General features: G+C 29.7%; 1 protein-coding gene across 5 annotated transcripts in view; it reads left to right on the forward strand.

The window, feature by feature from the left end:
• LOC114931552 (glutamate receptor ionotropic, kainate 2) overlaps nucleotides 1–27960 on the forward strand; it is a 191613-nt gene that overhangs the window by 82197 nt on the left and 81456 nt on the right. For 4 of the 5 annotated variants that reach the window (XM_029303673.2, XM_085486235.1, XM_085486236.1 and 1 more), the window contains exons 5-7: nucleotides 12296–12471; nucleotides 13067–13120; nucleotides 13206–13370. In XM_029303673.2, the coding sequence (XP_029159506.2) occupies nucleotides 12296–12471; nucleotides 13067–13120; nucleotides 13206–13370 (395 nt within the window). Of the gene's footprint in view, nucleotides 1–6833; nucleotides 6952–12295; nucleotides 12472–13066; nucleotides 13121–13205; nucleotides 13371–27960 lie in introns of those variants that run through there. The other variant, XM_085486243.1, reaches the window with a different exon arrangement.

Here is a 27960-nt window from a genome sequence, read left to right on the forward strand (position 1 = left end):
TGGGTCTTCCTCGAAAAGTTCAAACATCTTTGCCTCTTGCGCAATTTCAAATGGAATTTCACATAGAGTACGTATAGAGAATATCAAAGAATTTCAAACTATAAGAGAATTCTCAACAGCATTCCTATAAATAGGTTATTGTCCAGTTTAATCATGTATTATGATTTATCCTCATATTATGAGGATAAATTATATATTATTGAATTCTATATATAATATATTTTAATGAAAGGCCAAATGGTTGAATATAAATATATAATTATCGTATATAATATTTATCTGAATCGAGGCAAAAGCTCGGTAAAAAATTTTTGATATATAATAATATAAAATTATATAGAAATATATAAAATTATACATATAATCGCAAAGTTATATATGAAATATGTCCATACATAATTAGATAAAAGTGCTTTTTATATGTAATTATATAAATTTATATATATAATAAATAAGTATTTCTTCATACATATAAATACATATAATTTGACATGATTATATATGAACCCTTGTAATTTATATATAAATTTATATAATTATGTATAAAAATGGACATATTTCACATACCAATAATTTTACAATTATATGTATAATTATATAATTATTTATATATAATTATATATGAAAAATTTTTTACCGGAAGTTGAACCGTCTACGTTAAATTAATGTATAATAATTCCATTCGACAAGTATACTAAGACATTTACATGGATACTTATGTTGCAAATCCATTCATTCGCTTATCTCCTCGAATTTAATCGAGTTCCTTCCGCTTACATAAGAGACAGAGATAAAGAGAGATCACGCATTAAACGCATAGAACGAGCAAAATCAAGTCGGTGCATTAGAAACCTTCTTCCGCACAATAAACGCGCTCCCCATAACTCGTTGGCAGACAGTGAATAGACTTTACAATGAAGCCCTGTGTCCTGTGGCACGGTGTAATATTAACGCCAAGTTCTCTTGTATATATATATATATATATATATATATATATATATATATACATATATATGTAGATCTGCGAAATGTTAATGGCGAACTAGACAGAAATCGTGACTAACAATAAGCGAGAGCTACTCTATCCGATTTCGCCGACAAGATGATGCATGATTTACTAACTCACTCGAGTATCGCAAAGTGTCACTTAATACTATCATCTAAATTATTATTAAATATGATTTGTAAATTTAATTTTTTTCTATATAATTTATATTTATATTTATTATATAATTTTTATATATTATACAAATAAAATTCTCTCTGTAATAGCAGAATATAAGAAAACGCTTGTTTAATTATACAATTATTTTATATATTATATTATATATCATATATAAAATTATTATACGTAATAATATACATATATAATAATTTTAAATATAAAAAAATATATATATAATTATATATATATATATTTTTTTATATATATAATTATATACAATTATTTTATATATTATATTATATATTATATATAAAATTATTATACGTAATAATATACATATATAATAATTTTAAATATAAAAAAAATATATATATAATTATATATATATATTTTTTTATATATATAATTATATACAATTATTTTATATATTATATTATATATCATATATAAAATTATTATACGTAATAATATACAATATATAATAATTTTAAATATAAAAAAATATATATATAATTATATATATATATATATATATATTATAATTAAACGTGGGTTACGGTTTTCTTATATTCCTCTATTAGACTGATCAGGCTGATCAAACAGCATTAAAATAGCTTTTTAGGAGAGCCTTTTGAAAATTATATACAGAAAAAGGGAACGTTGGAAAAGGTTTGCCGATTGGAATAACGAGATTATACATATATACCGGGGTATAATATGACGCGATATTAAGCGAACATTCTTCCACGCGCGCCGTCCTTTATACGCACTGAATTACAGCCGTGCTTCTCAGACATTATTCAAGCGGCAAGTCGGCGGCGAGATTCCGACGTCGTCGTAATTACATCCGGAGTCCATCGAAGTAAAACCACCACCCACCTGGATTAATGTTTCACGATTAATTCGACGTTCGGAGTTTTCAATCTCCGCGATATCGTAATAAGTTTGACCTCCATTCATCTCTAGCGAAGTTTTGTGTTCGCGGGTACGAGGAAAATTCGACGGTACTTTCCGCTTTTGCTTTTTTCTCTCTCCCTTCGCAGAAAAAGAGGGATAAAGAGAGCCAGGTCTCGTCTCGCGCAGCCGAAACGGTTTCGAGCCTGCCTCGTAATCCCGACCGAAACCTGATTCCGTCTCCTTACATCCCGAGAATCGCCAATGAAGCTTCAACCCGGCCCATCACGGTCCATTGTGAAACTTTTAAGGCTCCCTCTCACCCCATCGAACAACCATCTCCGCGTCCATCTTCTCTCTCTTTCTCTTTCATCCCCCTTTTTCTCGCATCCCCGTTCTCCACCGCATTCCTGAAACCCCCAGAATAATGGAGTCACTGGCGGAAGGACGAATCGTCACGCTGAACGCACGCGCGACCCTGCATTTTTATATTTCAATGCAAAATGATGAAAAAAAAAAAAAAAAAATGAAGCGCGAGAGAGTTTTTGAGCGTCATATTTTTCATTTTTCTTCACGGCAACTCGAAACTTTTATCGGAGAAATTTTTATATCTCGCGGATATTATCGGATGTCATCGGTTATGCATTGCGAATAAATTTAAAATAAACGACATAACGTCGCCGGGAATTTTTTTTTTATGTTTGGCTATAGAGGGGACAATTGGCAAGAAGATGTTATTAACATTTTCGACGTACGAAATGACAAGAGAGCGAGCGCGCGAAATATTTTTAATAAAAGTGTGCAAGATTGCATTTTTAATGCCACGCATGCGCTCTTCATCTTCGACATTTTATCCGCGAGAGAAATATATTCCGCTTGTGGGAAGACACTTTTGTTCTTATTCTATAGTACGTTCGCCTCGTAAAGTTTGCTAGTTCAAGCGGGAAACGTCAAATCTTTCTTACGTGAGATCCGTCAAAACCAGGCGCGGCGTGGCCATGTCGTATTTTTATAACCACTGAAGGTGACAGCCTAGCAGTATTCCGTAAAATCTATATGACGAGAAGCTTCGAGCATCTCGTACTTAACTCGCTTACAAATATTCCCTTTTTCTTAATAGAATTCGAGACGCCTCGTGATCCCGAATTATTATCTATATTTAAAAAAAAGAATAAAAAATCGTGTTTCTTTTATGTAAACCGTATTCATTTTATTTTGTAAATTGCGAAAAAATATCTTGAATTTATTTAAATAAATTCGTATCTCGTACTATATCGATTACTATGAATTTTTATATAAAACGAATCACGCGTGCAATATACATATATATTATTGTCTGCAGAATTTAGTATTTCGACCTCTCTCTCTTTTTTTTTTGTCATTTATATTATAAATTTCAAGAAAGAGTTATCCGCCCTGCACATACATATGTTAATCAGCGATTTCTCTCACGTACCACGAATACTGTCGCGGGAAAAAGATCGATAATTTCTCTCACGTATTTTCAAATTTCGGCAAACAGGTCTCCCTTCTCTTTCTCAGACGCGCGAAAATTCTCCCCACCAATATTCTTTGCACGATCTGAGCGTTATAATTCGGTAATTACAAGAAAGTTCGAAGAATTCGGGAAGAAACGGAACGCGTTCGCCGCCATATTTTGCGGAAGGTCCTTAGCGAGTGTATCCTCCGTTACGTGTCCTCGCACGCGTGAGAGAGAAATCGTAATGAGAATTTTATGGGCGAGCCTCTGCGAAACGTGTTCAGTCTCGAGTGCACGTGTGTGTTTGTGTGCGTCCTGCAGGACGGTTAAATCGCACAAGAAAATCGAAGGTGTCTAGCGAAATCTGGAAAACCAAGTATTTTATAAATCTGGAATTCAGGAAAGTCAGGAAAAAATCAGGGAATTTTACTATTTTAATATATATAATTTGTAACAGCTCTTTAGAAAATTTTAATCTACAAATAAAAAGGCAATAAGAGCTAATTAAGTTCTATATTAGAATTATATTTGTGAAAAGATTTATAACATAAATTATTAAATATTATACGGAAGTTACGAATTTATTTCTGTATAATATTTAATAATTTATGTTATAAATCTTTTCACAAATATAATTCTAGTATAGAACTTAATTAGCTCTTATTGCTTTTTTATTTGTAGATTAAAATTTTACTATTTATCTGGATTTTTTTCACATTATTCATTTGTGAATCGTTAATAATATTTTATAAATATATTTAGGCCAGATGTTCGAAAAATAATTATTACACGTGGATGTGGAGTCAAAAATATTTATTTTATAGGACTTTTTTATCTAACGATAAAAGAAGAATATATTGAAAATTATTTTTTTACAGATTACCGAAGCATAAACTAGATAGAAAAAAATTTTTTGCATAGTTGTGATATTATTATTATTAATGTTTAATGTAAAATAACAATAAAATATAGATAATGATATAGAAAAATAAAACGATGCGGAATAATACGATAGTATTCAGGCATCTAGTGGTCAGGGAAATCTGGAAACCCGGGCCTTGTCAGGGAATTTTATAAATCTGGAATTGTCAGAAAATTTTACTATTTATCTGGATTTTTTCACATTATTCTATATTTGTTTCAATAATTTGAAATTTTTTATTAAATAAATATAAATTTTTCCTTGACAGCGTGTTCGTTAAATTATAATTTGATCGTCGTGTTATTTTATTTCAATGTATTTAATAGAGATAAAACTAAAGAAATTGATATAATATAAATAAAAAAAGATGATTATTTAAATAATTTATAGTGACATGTTTGTTTCGATTATCGTACACAATACAGATTGTATAATCGATTTAAATGTTTGTTTTTTTAACTGCCGAATCTTTTCATTGGTAACAAAAATATCTCAAGAATTTCATGATTTAACATTTAATTGATTTATCATATAGATATATGCAAATTATATATATTTGGAAAAAATAATACTAAAAAGCCAGGAAAAAAATAAATTTCTGGTCTTGGAAAATCTGAAAAAGTCAAGGAATTTTTTTATTGTGTCTGCTGGACACCCTGAAATCTGAGAGGGAGAGTTTGCTCGTTTCTAGACTCAGGGAAACTTTTCGAATAACTCGGCGATCGTTGAAGTTCAATATTTCTTTCCACAAAGATGACCGGTCAATCTTGAGAGGACGAGCAAAGTTTTTGCGAAAACGCGGACCGAGTCTCTTCAAGATCCTAGGTGTAGTTAATGGAGTTTATCTAGTCACGTATGTGTTTTAAAAATATCATCGATGAATAAACAGAGAATTGTTATTTCTTTTGTTTTACAAAATTGTAGTTTGTATTATACTTCGTTTTGTGTTTTGATACTCTCATATTGGAACTCTCTTGAATAACAATATGCTCATGTTTCAACAACTGGTATTTTAAATTTTATTTATTGCAATCGTGAATGGAATAGAAAAAGTTTATTTTTTTCTCTTTTATTCTATGTTTTATTTTCGCTCTGCGTTTTTCATTAGATAAAAGGAATGACAATCTCGATGTGAACTTGATATGAAATATTCAAAGAAATAATACATTTATTTTTTATTATTACTGTAGTAATTAAAAAATTTGAATATATATACATAAATGAGGGATTAAGAAAAATTCACTTAATTCTCTCAATATTGCAGAATTAATATATTATTTTTTTATTACTACTGTAACAATTAAAAAATTTGAATACATAAATGAGGGATTATGAAAAATGCATTTTATTTTCAATATTGCAGAGTGTATTAATTTTGATTATAAGATCCACTCTTTAAAAAATAAAGATAGTATCGAAGTTTCTTTTTATCTCTTTTTATCTCTTTATTAAGATGTCGATTGATTATCTTAATAAAGCTTCATGCCTTATTTAGTGTCAATGAGGATTTGTTCAATGTAATTTTACTGCTCGAAAAAGTTAATATATAATTTTATTCATAATATATGTAATTTTCTTTATTTAACGCGAATTTTTAAAAAGAACAGAAATAAAATTCTAGAATTTCTTCTTTTAAATTTGCAAATCAATTAAAAGTTTACATTGCATTGATTGCGTATTTTAACAGTTTTTTTTTTAATGTTAACCGCGAGGTAGTTAATTTTATTTGCTCAAATTTATTTGTACTGCTTTCGCCAATGAAGCGAGAAAAAGAAAAGTCTACGTCCTAGTTTCTATTTGAAAAGATTGTGAAATCTCAAGAGATATTCCTTTCTTAAGAATATGATACATAACATTGCAATAAATTTCAAGGAATAAGTTATGCAGCTTTTCATGGGAAATTTTACGAAAGCAATTGTTACATCTTCCTTCGTTCTTTTTGTCGGAAAAAAATTGCGACGGTGCAAGAAAAGTTGTATCTCTCTTACTTTCTTTGGATAAGAATGTCACCAAGTATCTTTTGTATCACACAAAAACTTATATATATATATATATATATATATATATTTTGCACGAATTGCTAATCTTTTTTAATTAACTATTTTGAAAGTTGCAAAATGGATTTTCGTACTCGATTTAATTCGCTCTATCTACACATGATGGATGGGACGATTATTATCGGACACTCTATATATATTCCATAGTTATATAGGTACATACATTTACATGTATATTTATTTATATATTCAAGAAAGCTATCAAATGAAATCTTTCGGTGCGTCACAGTCGCTCGTTTCTAATATTCATTCTGCCGGTTCTATTAAAATGCACATGTTTAAGACGGCCGGCGATCCAATTATTTCAATCGTCTGTCATCGCGATCCACTCGAGACGAGAAGCGAAAAAGGAGGACGCAAGTAGAGTCGTTGACAGCTTACTTCCTCGCGCGCCGACTCAGCGCAATATATATCGACGTTTCGAGCACGGATCGTAAGTAATCGCCATTAGAGTGTGTATAAAAGCCGATGTAATAATCTGTTTTCCCGTTGGAAATACCGTATGTCCTCGCGCATTCTCAGACTCCCCAGAGAAATTATCCATATCGTCGGATAAGTGCCGCCGTACTTCATTTAGCCCGCAATTTTTCTCTTGTCTCGCGTCTTTTACAAACGATGCAATCAGTTTTATTTTAATAAGTTTAGGTCTCCCAAGATTTGTATAACATATACCGACATGATACTTTATTTATAATTATACATTATAGATAATAGAGTAGAAATAATCCTGAAGGAATTGGTCAATATTAATTTTGTGTTTTATGAAATGATATATATATATATATATATATATATATATATATACAAAAGAGAGTAGAAATTATAATTTTTTATTATTTAAAGAAAATTATTTTAAAATTATTTTTATTGTATTTTTATTATTATTTTAGAATTTATTATTAAATAATAAATTTGCTCGATATTTATTAAAAGGCTTTGTATTACAGGAAATCTGCATATTTATTTGAAATTTAGATATTTTGTATACACTGAAAAAAATTATTAAATTAATATTTATTTTAATACTACCTAATAAATAATTTATTTGAAATAAATAAATATTTATCTGTTTTGAAAAGGATTTTCTTATATCAAATAAATATTTTTTACATCAAATCAATATTATTAGTTTCGCATAAATGATTTATTAGGCAATTAAAATATTTATTCGAATTCAACAAAATTTTTTTCAGTGTATATATAATATTAAAATACTATATAAATATTTTATTTAAAAATACAAGTTTTAAAATGAAATATAAATGCAATTATACAATATATGACATTTTTCACGACATTGCACCCACTTTTATCCAAACGTCGACATCTGTTACATGAAATTAATTTATAAATGTATATAAAATATATGAATAATAATTTCTTACTCTTTTTTTCTAATAATATACTAACAATAAATATTGCACGTACAGTTGTAAGAAGTTGCGGACACTTCTTTTTATTGAGTATATAAACGTGTTTATAAGTTTATAAACTCACTAAAAAAGTGTCGCAACCTGTGTCAACATAATCTTTGTACTTTTTGCAGTCTGCTTGTTATTAATAATTCTCCTTACATTTTATCTTATTATAACTAATTTTGTAATAATCTTACAAATATGAATAATTTAGAATAATTTTGCAAATATATATATTTCCATTTTATACTCCGAAATATTCTGACTGTAATGAGAAATTGCATCGCGTGCATACCACATGTGACATTTGCTCATTCTCTAGAAACACAATCTTCCTCTTCGGTATCCTTCAAATAACATACATAACACGAAGTCTGGCAATGCCAATTTCCTACGTAGCAATTTACGAATAGCGCCGCAATGTTTCTCGTCGTGTATATACGATCGTAAACGACATCCCGCTCTTTCACTTTGATTGATGCTCACGAATCGTCGTCCCCAGTTGTAACACGCCTTGTGAAACGTAACTCGCGTGATAATGCATCGCACTTTATGGCTTTTCGCCATGTCAATTTTCATAAGAGGTGTCTCTTTCTCTCTCCCTCTCTCTCTCTTTTCTTCCCTCTCTCATGTGTCACACGTTAAATTGCGAAGTGCAGCGGAACGCTTGAAATGCTATTTTAATTAAAACCGCCGTTTCAAACGACTCCCATGAAAGTCCGTTCCCAGCTGTACGCGGAGTGTTAATAATTTGAGCAGCAACGAGTCGTGCCGCAAACCACGAGAAATATTCTACTTATTATTCTCAACTCAAGCAGCAGCGCGTTCTGCAGTTTAACTATCCCTCGTTCCGCAGTGTTCTTATAATTCGAATAATTAAGGAACAAAAAACGCGCGATTTTCTTCTCGACGCATTTGCCAAGTTACAATTATCGGCATCGAGATATCGATAAATTGTTTATTGTTCGAAAAGTAATCGAATTTTTATTTATTATATATATATTTTTTTTTATTTATTTTATATATATATTTTTTTTATTTATTTTATATATATATTTTTTTATTTATTTTATATATATTTTTTTTTATTTATATATATATATTTTTTTTATTTATATATATATATTTATATATACAATATATATATATATATATATATATATATATATACTGAATTATCTCCACAATTAATATAATAAATAAATAAAAATTCGATATATATATATTATATATATTATTTATTTATTATATTAATTGTGGAGATAATTCAGTCTATTTATAACACATGGTACATCGCTTTCTTCGGGTGCGATGTGATACATCGCAGAGACACTATCATAGGGTTGGGGTGTGTTAACAGAACAGAGCTTAACTCCAAACTATTGCACGGTATATTCATACTGTGTTGTCCCGAGATAGTCGTCCGGTGTATTGTCCCTTAGGATGCAAAATCTGCTTACATGAGAGAACATTGGTCTTACTCGAGTTACCGTCGACACAGCTTCAATTAAACTCGGTTTCTTGCGCGTCTCTGAATTAATTACAGCTAACATTTGAACGAAACGCATAGCAAAGTGCATTTTTTTGTAAAAAGTCATTTTAAATTGCTCTTTTAAAAGAGCTTTTTTTGAGTGGCACGCTATTATTGCATTTTTATTGTCAGAAAAGTCCTAGTTTAAAAATATAATATTAATTAAAGTAAAATAAAATAATATACGATATTAATAATTTATTACTTATTATAAAATAGAAAATAAAAATAAAATATGAACTATTGTTACCCTATTTTGTTATATTCGTGGATAAATAATTAATATAAAATATTATTTTTTTGCGTATTAAAAATCTATTTGAAATATTTTGTTGATTTCACGAATTAAACATTTTTATAGATATGTATTTCTTGCTAGAGATCTTAAATAATCAACTAAAATAATTATTGTTTTTGTATGGACAATGAATATTTGATTATTTTCATGAATTCCAATGCTGTTCTGACAGGTTTTTTTTACAAAATATAAAAAATCTAAATATTTTTTCTTTTATGCTATAGTAAAATTAATAAATTTAATAATAAACATAAAACTAATTATGACAGTAATTCATATATAATTAAATTTTTATATATCTCAAAAGACAATTTTAAACGTTGTACGATTTTATTATTATGTTTCCTAAAACACGTGAGTCCCTTTATATAAACCCAGCAAACACCGATATATAATTGTTACATTGCTATAATAAAACGGAATATAACAGGTAATATAACGTGTACGTTACATGTAACATCCATGTTAGTTGTAATTTCCCACTCATAGATGTAACATTTTAATATAACATATATTACATTGTAGTTATATTGTAATTATATACCAAATAGCACATCGATGTATTGATAAGTCAGTGCTATCTTGGGATACAATGACAATATAATTACAATGTAACATATGTAATATTAAAAATATTACATCTATGAGTGGGAAATTACAACCAACATATACGTTACATGTAACATGCTTGAGTATATAACATTTATATACTGTGTTTGCTGGGTTACAATGTAATATATGTAATATTAAAAATGTTACATCTATGAGTGGGAAATTACAACTAACATATACGTTACATCTAACATGCTTGAGTATATAACATTTGTATACTGTGTTTGCTGGGTTACAATGTAATATATGTAATATTAAAAATGTTACATCTATGAATGGGAAATTACAACTAACATATACGTTACATCTAACATGCTTGAGTATATAACATTTATATACTGTGTTTGCTGGGTTACAATGTAATATATGTAATATTAAAAATGTTACATCTATGAGTGGGAAATTACAACTAACATATACGTTACATGTAACATGCTTGAGTATATAACATTTATATACTGTGTTTGCTTAATACGAATCGATATATGCGAACATATCGCAAACTCGAGCGTATTAGCAGACCATTTGCACGTTCACAAAGTTTACTATGATAGATTATTTCGACATCTCCCTTCTTGTTCGAGAGAGGAGAACTGGCAGGCCGAAACGTCGCTGTCCGTTTCCGAAATCACGAGAGTCAAAGTTCCCGACGGTAATAACTTAGAACGGTGCCCGCGCTTTCCCAGAAGACCCGCAAGTCGGATACTTTGATTATACTTAGGCGCTCGGAGAGAGTATTGATTTCGTCGGATAGTGCGATTCACGGGTTTCCGTGTTATTAAGCGACCCAATAATTCGTGCTGAGATTCGTGCAGACGCGATTTTCTCATCGCGAAAGATATTCTTCTCTTTCCATACAGCGCGACAAGATTGCAGCAACATTTCATTGCAATATTACAACATTGCATAAACATTGTGAAATGTTGCAGCAATTTTGCTGCAAGGTTGCAGCAACGGTAAAATGTCCGCTTTCACTAATATTATTCTATAACATTGCAGCAATAATGCATTAAAATAAATATGTAATATTACTATTGGATTATTGGAAATGTGTTAAATACATGATCGGAATATTCTGTACCTAATATTTTTTGCGTGAATTTTATTTTCATAATATTTCTGAAATAAATAATATTGCTGCAACGTTGTTTAAACTATATTACAAATTCATGTCTATATAATATTAGTTCTGTAATATTCCCAGCAAACACAGTATATAAATGTTATATACATGTAAGTATTCAAGCATGTTACATGTAACGTATATGTTAATTGTAATTTCCCACTCATAGATGTAACATTTTTAATATAACATATATTACATTGTAGTCATATTGTCATTATATCCCAAGATACTGACTTATCAATACATCAATGTGCTATTTGGTATATAATTACAATATAACTACAATGTAATATATGTTATATTAAAATGTTACATCTATGAGTGGGAAATTACAACTAACATGGATGTCACATGTAACGTACACGTTATATTACCTGTTAAATTCCGTTATATTATAGCAATGTAACAATTATATATCGGTGTTTGCTGGGATTATTCTATAACATTGCAGCAATAATGCAATAAAATAAATATGTAATATTACTATTGTGGATTATTGGAAATGTGTTAAATACATGATCGGACTGAATGTTCTGTACCTAATATTTTTTGCGTGAATTTTATTTTCATAATATTTCTGAAATAAATAATATTGCTGCAACGTTGTTTAAACTCTATTACAAATTCATGTCTATATAATATTTCTGTAATATTTGCTATGCAATATGCAAGATTGCAATGTTGTTGCAATATTGCTGCAAACTTGTGTGCTGTATGAATTCCGACTCGATACATCTAGTTTTGTATATTATTGACAATTAATGATTAAACGTGAATTTATTCCGATTTTTTCAGGATTGGTGAAACTACGACAGCTCGTGAGATCACCGAGAATCCGTGACATGGAAATCAGTCTCAGGCAGGCGGATCCAAATTCGTACAGACAGGTTCTCTCCGAGATGAAGAGCAAGGAGTTTCAGAATCTCATCGTGGGCACGAGGCCCGAGCACATGCATCGGTTTCTACGAATGGTAAATCACTTTATTTGCACGCATTACACGCTCGAGATTTCTAACTTTTCTTTCAGTGATTTTTCAATTATTCGAATTATTTAATTAGATTTTTTATATCTATATATATATTATATATTTTATTATACTGTATATTTATATATTATTAAAATATAATATATTCAATATTATATATTATATGTATAAATATATAATATAATGTAACATAATAATAATTTCAATATGTCAATTTATATATATAAGGCAAATCGATATTTTAAATAAAAATAACAATTGCGATAGATTTAAAAAAAGTTTATTTTAAAAGTGGATTAGAAATTAAATTATAAATAATTATTTGAAAAGTGACAGCAGATTATTAAATAATGAGTTAACATTTTGTATATTATTTTGATCAAAAAGAAGACATTATTTGAGGAATAAAACTCAATTGTGCGTCGCGAATTGTGCACTTGTCTGTGACAAAAAATTTGGAGTACCTACTACGGTTTCGAGAGTTCAAAACTCAGTGAGGAGAAAGATAGAAAGAGAGCTCGTATTTTATATATTCTATTTCGCGAAAGTGGCTGACCACATCGTTTCGCATACATTGCAGATCCTGCAGCTGCAGATGAATGATTACAAGTACCACTACCTCTTCACGACTTTCGTAAGTACCCTAGGGATATTGAAACGCACAGTGAAAGATCTACTTCGGTCCGCGATTCGATTCACCCGCTCGGCTTCTCTCGTAGGATATCGAAACCTTCGACCTCGAGGACTTCAAGTACAATTTTGTCAATATCACTGCCTTTCGTTTGGTCGACGCGGACGATCTCGGCGTACGTAGTATCCTGAGGGACATGGAGCGTTATCAACCGTCGGGGAACACGATTCTCAATAAATCCAGGATCATTCAGGTAAGCTCTCTATGTTTATAGAATAAATATACGTATATAGTATATATATATGCAGTGAAAAAAATAGCGATTTCAGAATTTAGAATCGAGACATCATTTATCGCCCCTTGTGAAATATTTGTCATTTCACACTCTTCCCCGGTATTTTTATGCAGCGATTTCGCAATTTTACCGGAAATATATGCAGGGCGTATCTAAATAAGTGCGAAAAAATTTAGATAATTTTTTGTCGAAAATTAAGGGGTTTTTTTTTATTTATTTATTTTTTTTTTAGAAAATTAAACGATAAAAGTATACATATTTACATAAGAAACCTCCTTTAATTTTCGACAAAGAATCATCTCTTAAAATTTTTCGTACTTATTTAGATACTCCCTATAGATCTTGTTAAATGGAACTCTTCCGGGTCTTGTTTATTAACAAATTAATTTTCTTCTTTCACAAATAATCCAAAAGTATACAACCATGCTCGTATTTTTTGGCACCAATCACAGAGATGACTGTGATAAATTGTTAACCGAGTATTTGGGCGTCTGTGCAGAAATATCATAATAAAACGATTTTTCCGGATCTTGTTTCTGGATAAATAATTTTTTTTCTATCGTAAGAAATCTCAAGACATACCGCCATGCTTGCAATTTTTGGAACTAGATGTCAAAATGACCATAATGAGTTTTTGTATGGATTTATGTGCGCATATATGTAAATATCTTGTTAAACGGAACTCTTCCGGAGATTATTTTTGGACAAATTATTTTTTTTCTATCGTAGGGCATTCCAAGAAATGCCAACGTGCTGATATTTTTTGGTACCAAACATAGAAACGACCGTGCTTAATTTTTATATACTCATATGTATGATAATTTCAATGTGTTTTAATTGTTTTATCATATTTATACATTAATAATACTTTTTTGCGTAAATTTAATATTTTTGATATAATTAGAACCATTTCTTTTATCCTGATTATTATTTGTTAATAATAACTTATTATTAACAAATTTTTAATTTTCGCTCCAAGAGCGCTCCAAACTTCAATCACGTATACATACATTTTGTATTTGCGATAAAAAAATTCTCATATTTTTTCAGAGAAATACATGTTTTTTTTTTTTAAATTGCTATATTACTTTCCGCGTCATATTCATAAATAACGAATAGTGTATCGAGATATTCCGCGCTTTCATTTCGCGCGATAGCATCTCGTCGACTATAATTTCTCGCGAGACGGCGGCCAAATGATATCGCACCTTTGACAGATTGGCATGATCTCGATGAAAGGTGTAAGAATTTATTGTCGCGTTATGTCTATACGTCAACGCGTTATCAGCGATGTTTTATGGGGGCATAAAATCGGTTAAAAGCCATTTAAAGCAATGTGTACACGTTTACGCGTCGCGGAATAAAATTACGCATAGCTTGCTTCTTTATTGAATAAGGTACAGGAATAAGATACGTAAAATGCGAAAGATCCTTTCCTTTTTTTCTTGTAACAAGCTTGTAATAACAACTGCAATCACAAACGATTGTAAAAAAAAAACGAGAGATAAAATACACTCGCTCTCTGCGGAGAATTGTTCCAATTTTATTATTATCTCTGATTTATCAATAGAGAGTGCACTCTATCGTAGAACTCTATCTCTTTCTCTCTCTCTCGCAAAGTATTCAAATATTGCGATATTGGAAAATGGAAATTCAGCGCTTGTCTTCGTACTTTTGCACAGAGACACAATTTCTCTAGTCGATTCGATTATATTGAATTATGATGTATGAGTTCCTCGTAATGCATATGAAAAAAGAAATCGTATTTGCATTTAAATTGTATAACATTTTTTCCGAAGGACACGTTGCAAAATTCCGCTAATGGAATATATACGCAATATGCTGAGATAACAGGAGACATACATATAGTATATATATATATATATATATATATATATATATATATATATATATATGTATATATCTGTTCAAATAACATTTTTTTCGTCACATCACCAAATTACACCGCGTTAATACAAAATTTGCAAAACATTATTTGTTAAAAGAATAAATTAACCGTATGAGAAAAATAAAAACGAATTGAGAGACATACGTTTTTCTTGTATAATACTTATTATATTCGAGAAAATTAATCACGATGCTTCGATCAGCTTATAATCATGGGCGTCCGCAGAATTTTTTCCAAGGGAAAGTATAATTAAAATTTTTTTTTCTTATTTTTCATTACTTTATTTTTTAAATTTAATTTTTTTGGTCATTTTATATTTTCATTTTTCTATATTAAATATGCAAATAAAGTAAATACTTAATTTTTTAGTGATACCAAAAAGGGGGCAAATGCTCCCTCTGCGAATGCTTATAATGACATATCGACTGTTTTGTCTGATGACGTATAAGAAAATTACGGCAACATTCGCTATACAGGGTGTCCGGTAACTAACGAACCAACGATTACAAATGGATTCTTTGGTCAATTTGGGAACGATTTTTTCTCAGCGAAAATGTCGAAAAAGGTCATTATTTTTTACAACTTTCCAATATTTGTCATTGTGTATCTTTATAACTAAGCCTCAAATTAAAATTTTATTATAGTAAATTCTACCTGAAATTAACTGAAGAATGTAATTATGTTAGACTTTTAACTCCAAAACGTTTAGTTTTCAAAAAACCCATTTTTTTCAATCGCTTATAACTCGAAAATTATTGACTTCTCAACATTTTTGCTAAGGAAAAATCGTCTCCAAATTGGCCAGAGAATCCGCCCTTAATCATTGGTCCGTTAGTTACCGGACACCCTGTATATATATATAAAAATTCGCGAACTCGTGAGAGAAGCTTAACGCTTTTTCTCCAATTTAGATGCAGATCAGAACGTCGCGACTTCGCGAAATTCTCTTTCGCTCCTGTCGTTGCATTTCCTATCATATGCGTGCACATAAAATGCATTAACCCTTCTACCAATGAACAGGTACCCAAATTGTAAAATGCGTCAGAATTTTTCTCCGTTCGAAACAAAAAACACAAAGAACTTTTATATTCGTGAAACTTTCTATAATAAAAATGTTTTTAATATCCAGCAACTACTATAAAAAAAATTGTTACAATGTAATCGAAAATACACAGTTGGTATTTATATATTGTGAGAAGGTAAAAAATATTCATTGATAGAAAAGTTCAATTGTGTGTCAATAAAGCAAGAATATCATATTATTTTATTTAGCTTCTCCAATTCATCAGAATCTCGCGAGCTTAGAATTTTTTTATAAATTTTAATTTTCTTTGCATTTTTTTTTTGCTTTTAATTAATCAAATATCTCTATAAATTGTTAGATTTCCCAATGCATAGGGAATTATTCTATATATACATATATTCAGCTCTAAGCTCTGTATTATCTCCGCTTTCTTGTAAGAGACTCTTGCATCTTCAGTTTCTGAAGTCTCGGTCTTCATCGACTTCTTGAATTTTCAAGATTCGGGATCTAACAAGAGCTCTCCTTTTGTTCTCAGAATTCTTGCTTTCTTTACATATTCCGCGGATACAAAAATATAATTCTTTTTATCCAACAACGCTGATAATATTCATAAGCATACATCGTATTAATCAACAATCATATTAATTGTAATATTGATTTTTTTTAAATTAAAATTTTTCTAAGTTTAAAATAATTTTTTATTGCTCGTTTTACATGGCCTCGTAATATTTAGTAAGTTATCATTGTAATCATATTAATGTGTCATAAAAAAACATTGAAATCAAATATTCTCACGTAAGGTATTTCAATAAGTTCGTATACGACTATAATACGCAGATCACTTTATTTACTCTGTCCGCGCGTCGCGTCGTGGCTGCTTGAATGCAAATAATCCTTTCCCGGCATTGAAACCGAATAAATAAATCGATTTTCCAGGCGCGTGATCTCGCGCCGGATTTCCACAAACATGTGGATGATTCGCATCACGAAACTGCACGGACATATTCGTCTGCCTCTATCTCTCTCTCTCTACAAACGTCAAATTCTCTTCGATTTGCAAGCAAAATATTCGATGTTTACGATAAATGAAAGCGACATTTTGCGAGCGCAATACGTGAAAAACGTTCCCCTATTCGAAATCGTCGCTATAATAATTCAAGTAAAGCTATATTATTTCGAGAATATTCGCGCGTTATACCTCAGGCGTTTTTTTTACGGTTATTATTATTTTTCGCACCCTCAAATCTCGCTCGGAGGGCCGACATTTCGGGCACTCTGAAGGGTTATTTGCATGTATAACAAAACCACGAGGGGAATTCGCACAGTTCAGGTTGGAGAGAAAAGCGCGATCCTTTTGTCCGAACAATCATCCGGGAGAGGATAGAGTAACATTTTCTTAAAAATGCATATTTACTATTTTTTCGGAAAAAAAATATGCATTTCTAAGAAAATTTCTCTATTTCGCTAACTCACTCGGTCTGTGATGGAAAGGACGAAGGAAAAATGATCTTTTATTCAGCCGAGTATTTCTCGCGTCGTTTCAAAGTCGTATTAACGTCACGTTTAAATCTGAAATATTTTAGAACTTATTAGAATTTTGTTCTTATCCTTACAAATGCGCTTCTCAGCTGGGAAGATACGAAGAGATAATTTAATAATTCTTTTTCAATTTTCAACTCGTAATAAACTTAATTCGCGCTACTTTATTGCCGAGAAAAATAAAAGTATGGTAAATTCGAGTAAATCTTCGAATAATCGAAGTAGCCTCTTTCGCTCGTCGCGTGCGAGTTCATAGCGAATTGTAAATAAACAATCTGAATTTCCAGATGCGATACTGAGATTAAAAAACTTGGTCGCGCATTTACAATTCATGAGAAAATTTCCGGGTTCGGGTCCGCGAGAGAGAAAAAGAGTTCTCTAATTACTTCCGCTACAGCCGTTAAACTTCCCGGAGGTTGCATAATGCGGAGACGTAATATTCGAATGTAATATATATACTTATTGTCAGAAAATGGGCAGCGAAATTCAATTAACGTATTTTTCATTAAATCTCGATATGTATGTTTTTACATATAGAAATATATACGGAAAAAAATTAAATTAAAAAAAAAAAAATGTTGAAAGAAACAATTTTATGTACCATTGTTTTGTGGACTCTAAGGTTCTTGAATTCAAGATTATTGTCCGCAATGGAATTTTCCGCATTTATTGCTTTGTCGGAATTTCGGACATTAGGCAACGCGGTTACGAGCAATTCAAGGACGCCTTAATTGCTCGCAAAAGTGTTATAAAGCGTGACGATATCGGCGGATATAAACGAAACATCTCGAGTTAACGTCTCTACAATGGTCCGGGAATATTGCCAGAGATAAGAGAGAGAAAGATTTAAGATGCGCCTGTGCGAAAAAGTTAAACCGCAAGAGAAGTCAAAATTCGGAATATATATTGCTGTCAGAAAAATATATTATACACTGTGAAAAATATATAATATATTACACAAAAATATGTAAAATTATACATAAATAATAAGTGTAAAATTACACGATAAATAATAGAAATGTTTGCCTTTTATAAGATTACGTAATTATCGCGCATGTTAAATTGCAGCGCAAAAATTATACCTTCTTTGCGATTTTTATAATCTTATCAAAAGGTTACAAGAGTGTCGAAGATGAAATAGAAACAGTGAAGCTAGTCTCGATCATATTATTATTATTTTATCTCGTTAGCGAAATGGGCGCAGATAGCAGATACTCGTGTTTTCTACGACTTCCTTTCGCTTTTAAAAGTGATTCTTTTTACGCGGGCGACAAGGTCTGCCTAGTTTAATCCTGTGTGTAAAAATTCAATTACCATCCACGTATATTTTAATCATTCACTTTAATTAATTTACACAGCACACTCTGGCTTTATACAAAGTGTGTAAACAAGTGCGAAAATTTTTAGATGATTCTTCGAAAAGAGGTTATAAGAGAGAGGTTTCTCTTATATAAATATATATTTTTATATGTTGTTTTTTAAATTTCAAATAAAAAAAATAAACCTTGGTGGATATTTATTAATATTTTTAAAATAAAAACTTTATTTTTACCTCCTTCTTTAAAAAGGTGTCATTTCTCAAGGAGGAATATAAGAGTATATATTTATATAAGGATCCCTTCTTAATTTTTGACAAGGAATCATCTCTTATTTATTTCTCGCACTTATTCAGATACACCCTGTATATTGAAAATATTTTGAAATCGATTTAAACTATTTTTAAATTATTTTAAATTATTTTTCTACGATCAATGATAATTCCTCAAAGAGGAATATAAGAGTATATATTTATATAAGGATCCCTTCTTAATTTTTGACAAGAAATCATCTCTTATTTATTTCTCGCACTTATTCAGATACACCCTGTATATTGAAAATATTTTGAAATCGATTTAAACTATTTTTAAATTATTTTACATTATTTTTATACGATCAATGATAATTCCTCAAGGAGGAATATAAGAGTATATATTTATATAAGAATCCCTTCTTAATTTTCGACAAAGAATCATCTCTTAAAATTTCTCGCGCTTATTTAGATACACCCTTTATATTGGAAATATTTTGAAATCGATTTAAATTATTTTGAAATTATTTTTATACGATCAATGATAATTCCTCAAGGAGGGATATAAGAGTATATATTTATATAAGAAACCCTCCTTAATTTTCGACAAAGAATCATCTCTTAAAATTTCTCGCACTTATTTAGATACACCCTTTATATTGAAAATATTTTAAAATTGATTTAAATCATTTTGGAATTATTTTTAAATTATTTTTATACGATCAATGATAATTCCTCAAGGAGGAATATAATAGTATATATTTATATAAGGATCTCTTCTTAAATTTTGACAAGGAATCATCTCTTAAAATTTCTCGCACTTATTCAGATACACCCTGTATATTAAAAATATTTTGAAATTAATTTAAACTATTTTTAAATTATTTTAAATTATTTTTATACGATCAATGATAATTCCTCAAGGAGGAATATAATAGTATACATTTATATAAGGATCCCTTCTTAAATTTTGACAAGGAATCATCTCTTAAAATTTCTTGCACTTATTCAGATACACCCTGTATATTAAAAATATTTTGAAATCGATTTAAACTATTTTTAAATTATTTTAAATTATTTCGAAATTATTTTTCTACGATCAATGATAATTCCTCAAAAAGGAATATAAGAGTATAAGTTTATATAAGAAACTCTCCTTAATTTTCGACAAAGAATCATCTCTTAAAATTTCTCGCACTTATTTAGATACACCATTTATATTGAAAATATTTTAAAATTGATTTAAATCATTTTGGAATTATTTTTAAATTATTTTTATACGATCAATGATAATTCCTCAAGGAGGAATATAATAGTATATATTTATATAAGGATTCCTTCTTAAATTTTGACAAGGAATCATCTCTTAAAATTTCTCGCACTTATTCAGATACACCCTGTATATTAAAAATATTTTGAAATTAATTTAAACTAAGAGTTTAACTAGGCTCTGTAATATATAAATATAAATTTAACATATATAAGATAGGCAATAAGAGCCAAATCGCGGATGACAGTGCGTTATTCTAAACGAAACTAAATTTTTTTCGTTAGAATTAAATACCTGTGCACAAGGCACCAAATTTTTACTTGGACACGGCCAAGATATAAAATTGGAATAATCTCTACAAGAGATTTTTAATTCCATGTATCCCATGCACTTTATTTCTTTAGGGGGAATAGGGGATACATGGAATTAAAAATCTCTTGTAGAGATTATTCCAATTTTATATCTTGGCCGTGTCCAAGTAAAAATTTGGTGCCTTGTGCACAGGTATTTAATTCTAACGAAAAAAATTTAGTTTCGTTTAGAATAACGCACTGTCATCCGCGATTTGGCTCTTATTGCCTATCTTATATATGTTAAATTTATATTAATTTAAACTATTTTTAAATTATTTTAAATTATTTCGAAATTATTTTTCTACGATCAATGATAATTCCTCAAGGAGGAATATAAGAGTATATATTTATATAAGGATCTCTTCTTAATTTTCGACAAAGAATCATCTCTTAAAATTTCTCGCGCTTATTTAGATACACCCTTTATATTGGAAATATTTTGAAATCGATTTAAATTATTTTGAAATTATTTTTATACGATCAATGATAATTCCTCAAAGAGGGATATAAGAGTATATATTTATATAAGAAACCCTCCTTAATTTTCGACAAAGAATCATCTCTTAAAATTTCTCACACTTATTTAGATACACCCTTTATATTGAAAATATTTTAAAATTGATTTAAATCATTTTGGAATTATTTCGAAATTATTTTTATACGATCAATGATAATTCCTCAAGGAGGAATATAATAGTATACATTTATATAAGGATCCCTTCTTAAATTTTGACAAGGAATCATCTCTTAAAATTTCTCGCACTTATTCAGATACACCCTGTATATTAAAAATATTTTGAAATTAATTTAAACTATTTTTAAATTATTTTAAATTATTTCGAAATTATTTTTCTACGATCAATGATAATAAAAAAAAAAAACTTAGAAACATCTCTGAGCGCATTTCGAGCTCAGGATCAAAATTTAAGGCCTCGTCGGCCTCTCTTCTCGACCGGATAATAGAGGCTCTCGTTCTTTCTCGAATTGTCAGACGTCTCTGTATTGTCGAGGGACAACCTGTTCGCGTTGTCGAGTCGCAGACTACTACGTGGTAAAATTACCTACGACGGCTTTTGTTTCGACACCACTCCCTTCCCGTCAACCACCGCGTTCTCTCACGTCACCTTCCTTTTCCACGCCGCTAAACGACCGAGTTAACTCCGCTGCACAAAAAGCTCGGCCACAATCAACGCTCGACGTAGCCAGGAAAGAGGGAGAAGAATAAAGGGAAAAAAGAAGGACGCAGTTTAGGCTCTCTCGGAGACCGAGAGAAAAGGAAACGGGCGATTCTCCAACCCTAGCAAACAGCCGACGAGAGATAAGTAGAGGGCATACCAGGTTAGCCTTTCCCCAACTCTCTTCTCGAAGAGAAACTTCGACGAGGAAGGAAAATATAGACGTGGGTGGTGGTTACCAGAAGAAAAGCGCTCCACATATACATATAATACAATATACGTATAGAAGAAGCACGATGCGAGGGTAGATATAGAGATTGAGGGAAAGAGAGAGAAAAGCAGACTGTTACGTAATAGGAAACAGTGAGAAGCTTGGCTTAGAAGGCGAATAAGAAGGGAGAGAGAAGCTTGTTACATCAACGTGGAAACCTCAGATGCATACTGATCGCGTTTCCTTTCCGCATGTTTCTTTTCCCTATCTGCTTCGCTCTCGAGCTGAAGAAAGAGAGAGAGAAGGAAACCGCGTCGAGAAGCGAGACGAACTTTTTCGGTTCTAAACGCGAATGCGCGCGAGAGCCGCTGATGTAAACGGGAGTAATAAGAGGGATCTTTACGTCAAACCGTGATGAAGAAACTGCCGGCGCGGCGGTTGCTCGGGATAACAGCGTGCCTAATTGCGCGATTTCCGTAAACTCCGACGACTTTCTCGGATAAAAAAGATTCTATGTTTTAGGGACGTTTTAACGTAATGCCGCGCTCATCCGCGCGAACTCTTCAATTTCCTAAAACTTGTCCGCGAGAGCGCACAAGTTTTGCGCCCCCGAAGAGAGATCTTGAAAAAATTCTCAGACGGTCCTCATTTATCATTTTTTTTCTGAAATTCTTGCCAATTATTATATCTTGAAATTGGAAATTGCTTCTTTTTTTATATAAATTAATTAATTATGATTTTTGTCATTATAAAGAATATTTAAATAAATTAAATTAAATTAATTAAACTCTTAATTTCCTAAAACTTGTCCGCGAGATCGCAAAAGTTTTGCGCTTCTGAAAAGAGATCTTGAAAAAATTCTCAGACGGTCCTCATTTATCATTTTTCTGAAATTCTTGCCAATTATTATATCTTGAAATTGGAAATTGTTTCTTTTTTTATATAAATAAATTAATCATGATTTTTGTCATTATGAAGAATATTTAAATAAATTAAATTACTCGCGCACAAGTTTTGCGCCCCCAAAGAGAGATCTTGAAAAAATTCTCAGACGGTCCTCATTTATCATTTTTTTTCTGAAATTCTTGCCAATTATTATATCTTGAAATTGGAAATTGCTTCTTTTTTTTATATAAATTAATTAATCATGATTTTTGTCATTATGAAGAATATTTAAATAAATTAAATTAAATTAATTAAACTCTTAATTTCTTAAAACGTGTGCGCTCTCGCGCATAATCTCGAATTTTTGAATATATGATAAGCTAGCTTATTAAAAAATTAAATGACTTGTTTGAAGAATTTTGAAATCTTTTATTATTAAACTGAGGACCAATTCATAGACGTATTCCCATAGTTTGAAGCCCGTTTTTTAATTTTTTAATTAGTTACAGTCATTTAAAGCGATAATTTAATTTATCCATGAATTTTAGGATTACATAATTGTATAAAAAATGTCCAAAATATTTTTATGGATCAGAACTCTTTGGATAATAAATGTACGTGCCCAGGACTGTACGAGAATTATTTTCCAATAACCAAAATGCTCGAAGTACGTCTTGCATATGATGTATTCAAAAATACGAGTTTTGATTTAAATATATATTTCGTGGCAACCTACGGTCGGAACTATGCTACAGAACTATAAAATTCATCGAAACCTATAAAATTTCATTGTTCAAATTTGGAAAATGTGAAATGATGTGCTAACTTGGTTTGAAAGTTAGCACATCACACAAAATGTATTTTTTAGAAAGGGGTGAATTAAAAATGATTTTTGTCATCACGAAGAATATATTTTAATTTATTATTTTATATTTAATTTTGTAATATACAATTTAACAATAAATAATTTAAATTAAATTAATTAAACTCTGAAATTTCTTAAAACTTGTGCGCTCTCGCGGATAAGTTTTGCGCTCCCGAAGAGAAATCTTGAAAAAAATTCTCAGACGTTCCTAATTTATCATTTTTCTGAAATTCTTGCCATTAATTATTATATCTTGAAAATGGAAATTGCTTCGTTATAAATAAATCATGATTTTTGTCATCACAAATAATATTTTAATTTATTATTTCATATATAATTCTGTAATATATAATTTAACAATAAATGAATTAAATTAAATTAATGAAATATATGAATTAAAATGAATTAAATTAAATTAATGAAATAATTAAATAATTAAACTTTTTATGTTACCAATAGTTAAAGTATAAAGATTGGCTTCGTGAAGAGAGAATTAATTATAATGAATAAAAAATCTCTCCCTTATTCCAGCGGAAACGGAAAAACTGTACATTTGTAAGCTGTCCTAGAAAGCGTATATTTAACCCGGTGGCCTCATTAATTACAAATTTTCGCTTAATGCGCGGATTAATGAGAAAGGGAAGGAACAGCCGTAGCGTCAAGATTTCTGTCTCATATTTCTCCTAACTCTTCTCCGATTCGCTTGGCCAATGAATCACTGAATTCTCTGCACTGCGGTGGATAACCTTTGCTGTTGGCGCCATAAATCATGCTATCTCGCGCACTCGAAAGGTTTTATTATTTTATTTGCCAGCCGGAGTGTGTAGTCACACCGGGAAGGTAAGTTCTATGACGACTGCGGGATGGTTGGCCAAAAATATGGTTGGCACGACAGTGGCCTGGGTTGGAATCTTTTCGCGAAAAATCTGCGCCGACCTGGCCAAAAGAACTGTCACGCGTTTCGTTAACTGTGTTCAATTTATATCCGTAAAACTTTTCCACTTTATTAATATTAAAAATTATGTACAATTTATTAATATCGAAAATTATATATTTATTAATAATAAAAATTGTATAATTAAATTAGGATATAGTAGATTTTTTATTAATATATTAGAAGATCTCGATAACGAAAAAGCTCATATTTGATGTTTTCTTTCTAAAAATCATTTATTAATATAAAAAATTAATCGAAAATTATATATAAAATTGTATATTTATTAATAATAAAAATTGTATAATTAAATTGGGATATATTAGATTTTTTATTAAAATATTAAAAGATCTCGATAACGAGAAAGCTCATAATTTGATGATGGTTTTTTTTCTATAAATCATTTTGTTGCTGCGCAATAGCATGTATGAGACACTACTACTGTCGCGACCAAATTGAGTTGCATTCCGGTAATTGTAAATCATAGCCATTGCTTGCTAAACTGTCAATAGCAGGTCGATTGCAAACAACCAATTTACAGCGACCACTGCGAGCAGCTTAACGAATTATTACGAATTATTGCGAAACCTTGCTGCGCACGCGATCAATATTGGATTTTTCGCCATATAAAATACAGGTGTTCATTAATGCGCATTACTTGTACGACTAATTCTTTGTGTTCGATTGGTTTTGCAATTTGCACTCATAATACTTTAATAAATAGGTTAATGGCAATCGGGCTTCAGTTCGCCAGTAGAATATTTCAATGTCGCGAATATAATATGTATTCTACCGCATTCGCAATCTCACCGGTAATTCGAAATATAAAAAAAATACAATACACTTAATTTAACGTTTAATTGAAAATAAAAATAATTTTGCGTTTATAAAAAAATCTAATAAAACTATCTTGTAAGAAAAGCATGCGCAAAATATATGAATATATTGAAAACAAAGATAGAAGGAAAATAGCAGAATGAAAATTTTTCAAATTTTTGTTATACGCAAAAAATAACTGCTAAAATGACATAACAGAAATCTGTTACATTTTTACGGACCGCAAAATAAACATTGACCGCGCTGAATTTGGTTACACGCATTACACTTTTTTGTATTAAAAAAATGACGTATAAAAAACGCAACATTTGATTTATGTTGTTTTGCTTTCCATGTTTTTAACGAAGTAACGATGTGAAATTGAAAAAATATCCATTTTGATGTATGAAATTGCTATGACGTTTATAAGGTTCAAAAAAACATATACGAAAAATAAAGTTAAAAAATTTTTTTCAATACTTCTTTCACTGTATATAGAAAAAAAACTAAAAATTTTAGGAACACTAAAATTTGAGGCTACTAAAATCTAATGAGACATATTTCAAAGATAAATTAAAATATCATTAAAAATAATTATATAAATAGTTTTATAATATTATTAAAAATTTTGTATACTTTGTGAAGATGATAAATACATTTAGAAAAATATTTCTTTACAAAAAAATACAATAATTAAAATTATTGATTCTGACATAGTAATTTAAAAAAAATATCACTCTTACATATTTGAAGTAATATTTGAAGTTTTAAAGCATTTATCATTAAAATTATATTGATTCTAGTATTATTGAAATTTTACACGTATTGTTCCAAAAATAATTATTGTCTGTTTAATTTAAAAATATAAATTTTAGAAACATAAGCCATTGAAGAGGTAGTATTTAAATATTTTACACAAGGAAAGAAATAATCATTTTATTTTAAAAATCTGTAACAAAAAATTTTTAATACCTATTTATCCTTAATTTGTAAAATAAAAAAATCTTCTAAATGTAGTTTTAATTAACTTACAAATTAATTATTATTTTACATTAACAATTTATAATCAATAGAAGAGATTAAGCTTACATAAAGATTTATATATATTCTCTATTTTAAATATTATTTTTTATCTCTCATCTCTAAAATCGCTAAAGTCATTACAGCGGAGAATTTCAAGATGTATGAATAAAATGTAAAATTATACTAGAATACCGTAACTTTAGGAGTTTAAATATTGGCGGAACTTTTAATAGGATAATAATTTGTGCGTAATTTCATACATGTCGATGAATGCGATACATCTAAGATACGTTAGAGCTTAATTTAAAGATCGTAGATATTCTGAGATTTAAACAAATCGAATCGCGGCTTTGTGTCCGGTGGCAAGTAGGATAAGAACCATGAACGTTTTTCTTTCCGTTATCCGACTGCGAGAGAACGACACTTGTAAGCGGAAGATTGGATAAGCCAGTGACTTCATAAAAGAAATTTCTATTTGCCAAATGCAACATTTTTGCCGGTGAAATGGAAGAAACACATCCGTGGTATCTCGCGACATAAAGCAAGATTTGTCTCACAATTCCCGTTTACGCGCGAGTAATATTTATTTCAATTACGTCAGACTGAAGGAAGAAATATCGATCTTTATAATAGAGAATTTTTCGGATTTCCTTAAATTGACACTTACTATTTGAAGGCGAAATTTACGAGGAGTGAAAATGCGTGTAGCGCGAGATAAACACAAACACATATAATATATCTCGTGTTTATGTGTATAAATAAATAAAATAGATATAAAATATAAATTAATTATACTTATTTTTCAATTCTAATTTTAAAAAATTGAATAATGACAAAGTTTCTAATTGTTATATTGACAATTTTTAAGTTTTTAATAAATATTTCATCACGAAATATATTACATCGAATAAAATCGAATTGATCAAATTACAATAAAAATTACATAATCATATATTTTAAAAAAGTAATATATATAT

Source organism: Nylanderia fulva, unplaced genomic scaffold (genome assembly GCF_048542155.1).
Source record: "Nylanderia fulva isolate GAGA-0341 unplaced genomic scaffold, ASM4854215v1 Scaffold11, whole genome shotgun sequence".
Lineage (NCBI taxonomy): Eukaryota > Metazoa > Arthropoda > Insecta > Hymenoptera > Formicidae > Nylanderia > Nylanderia fulva.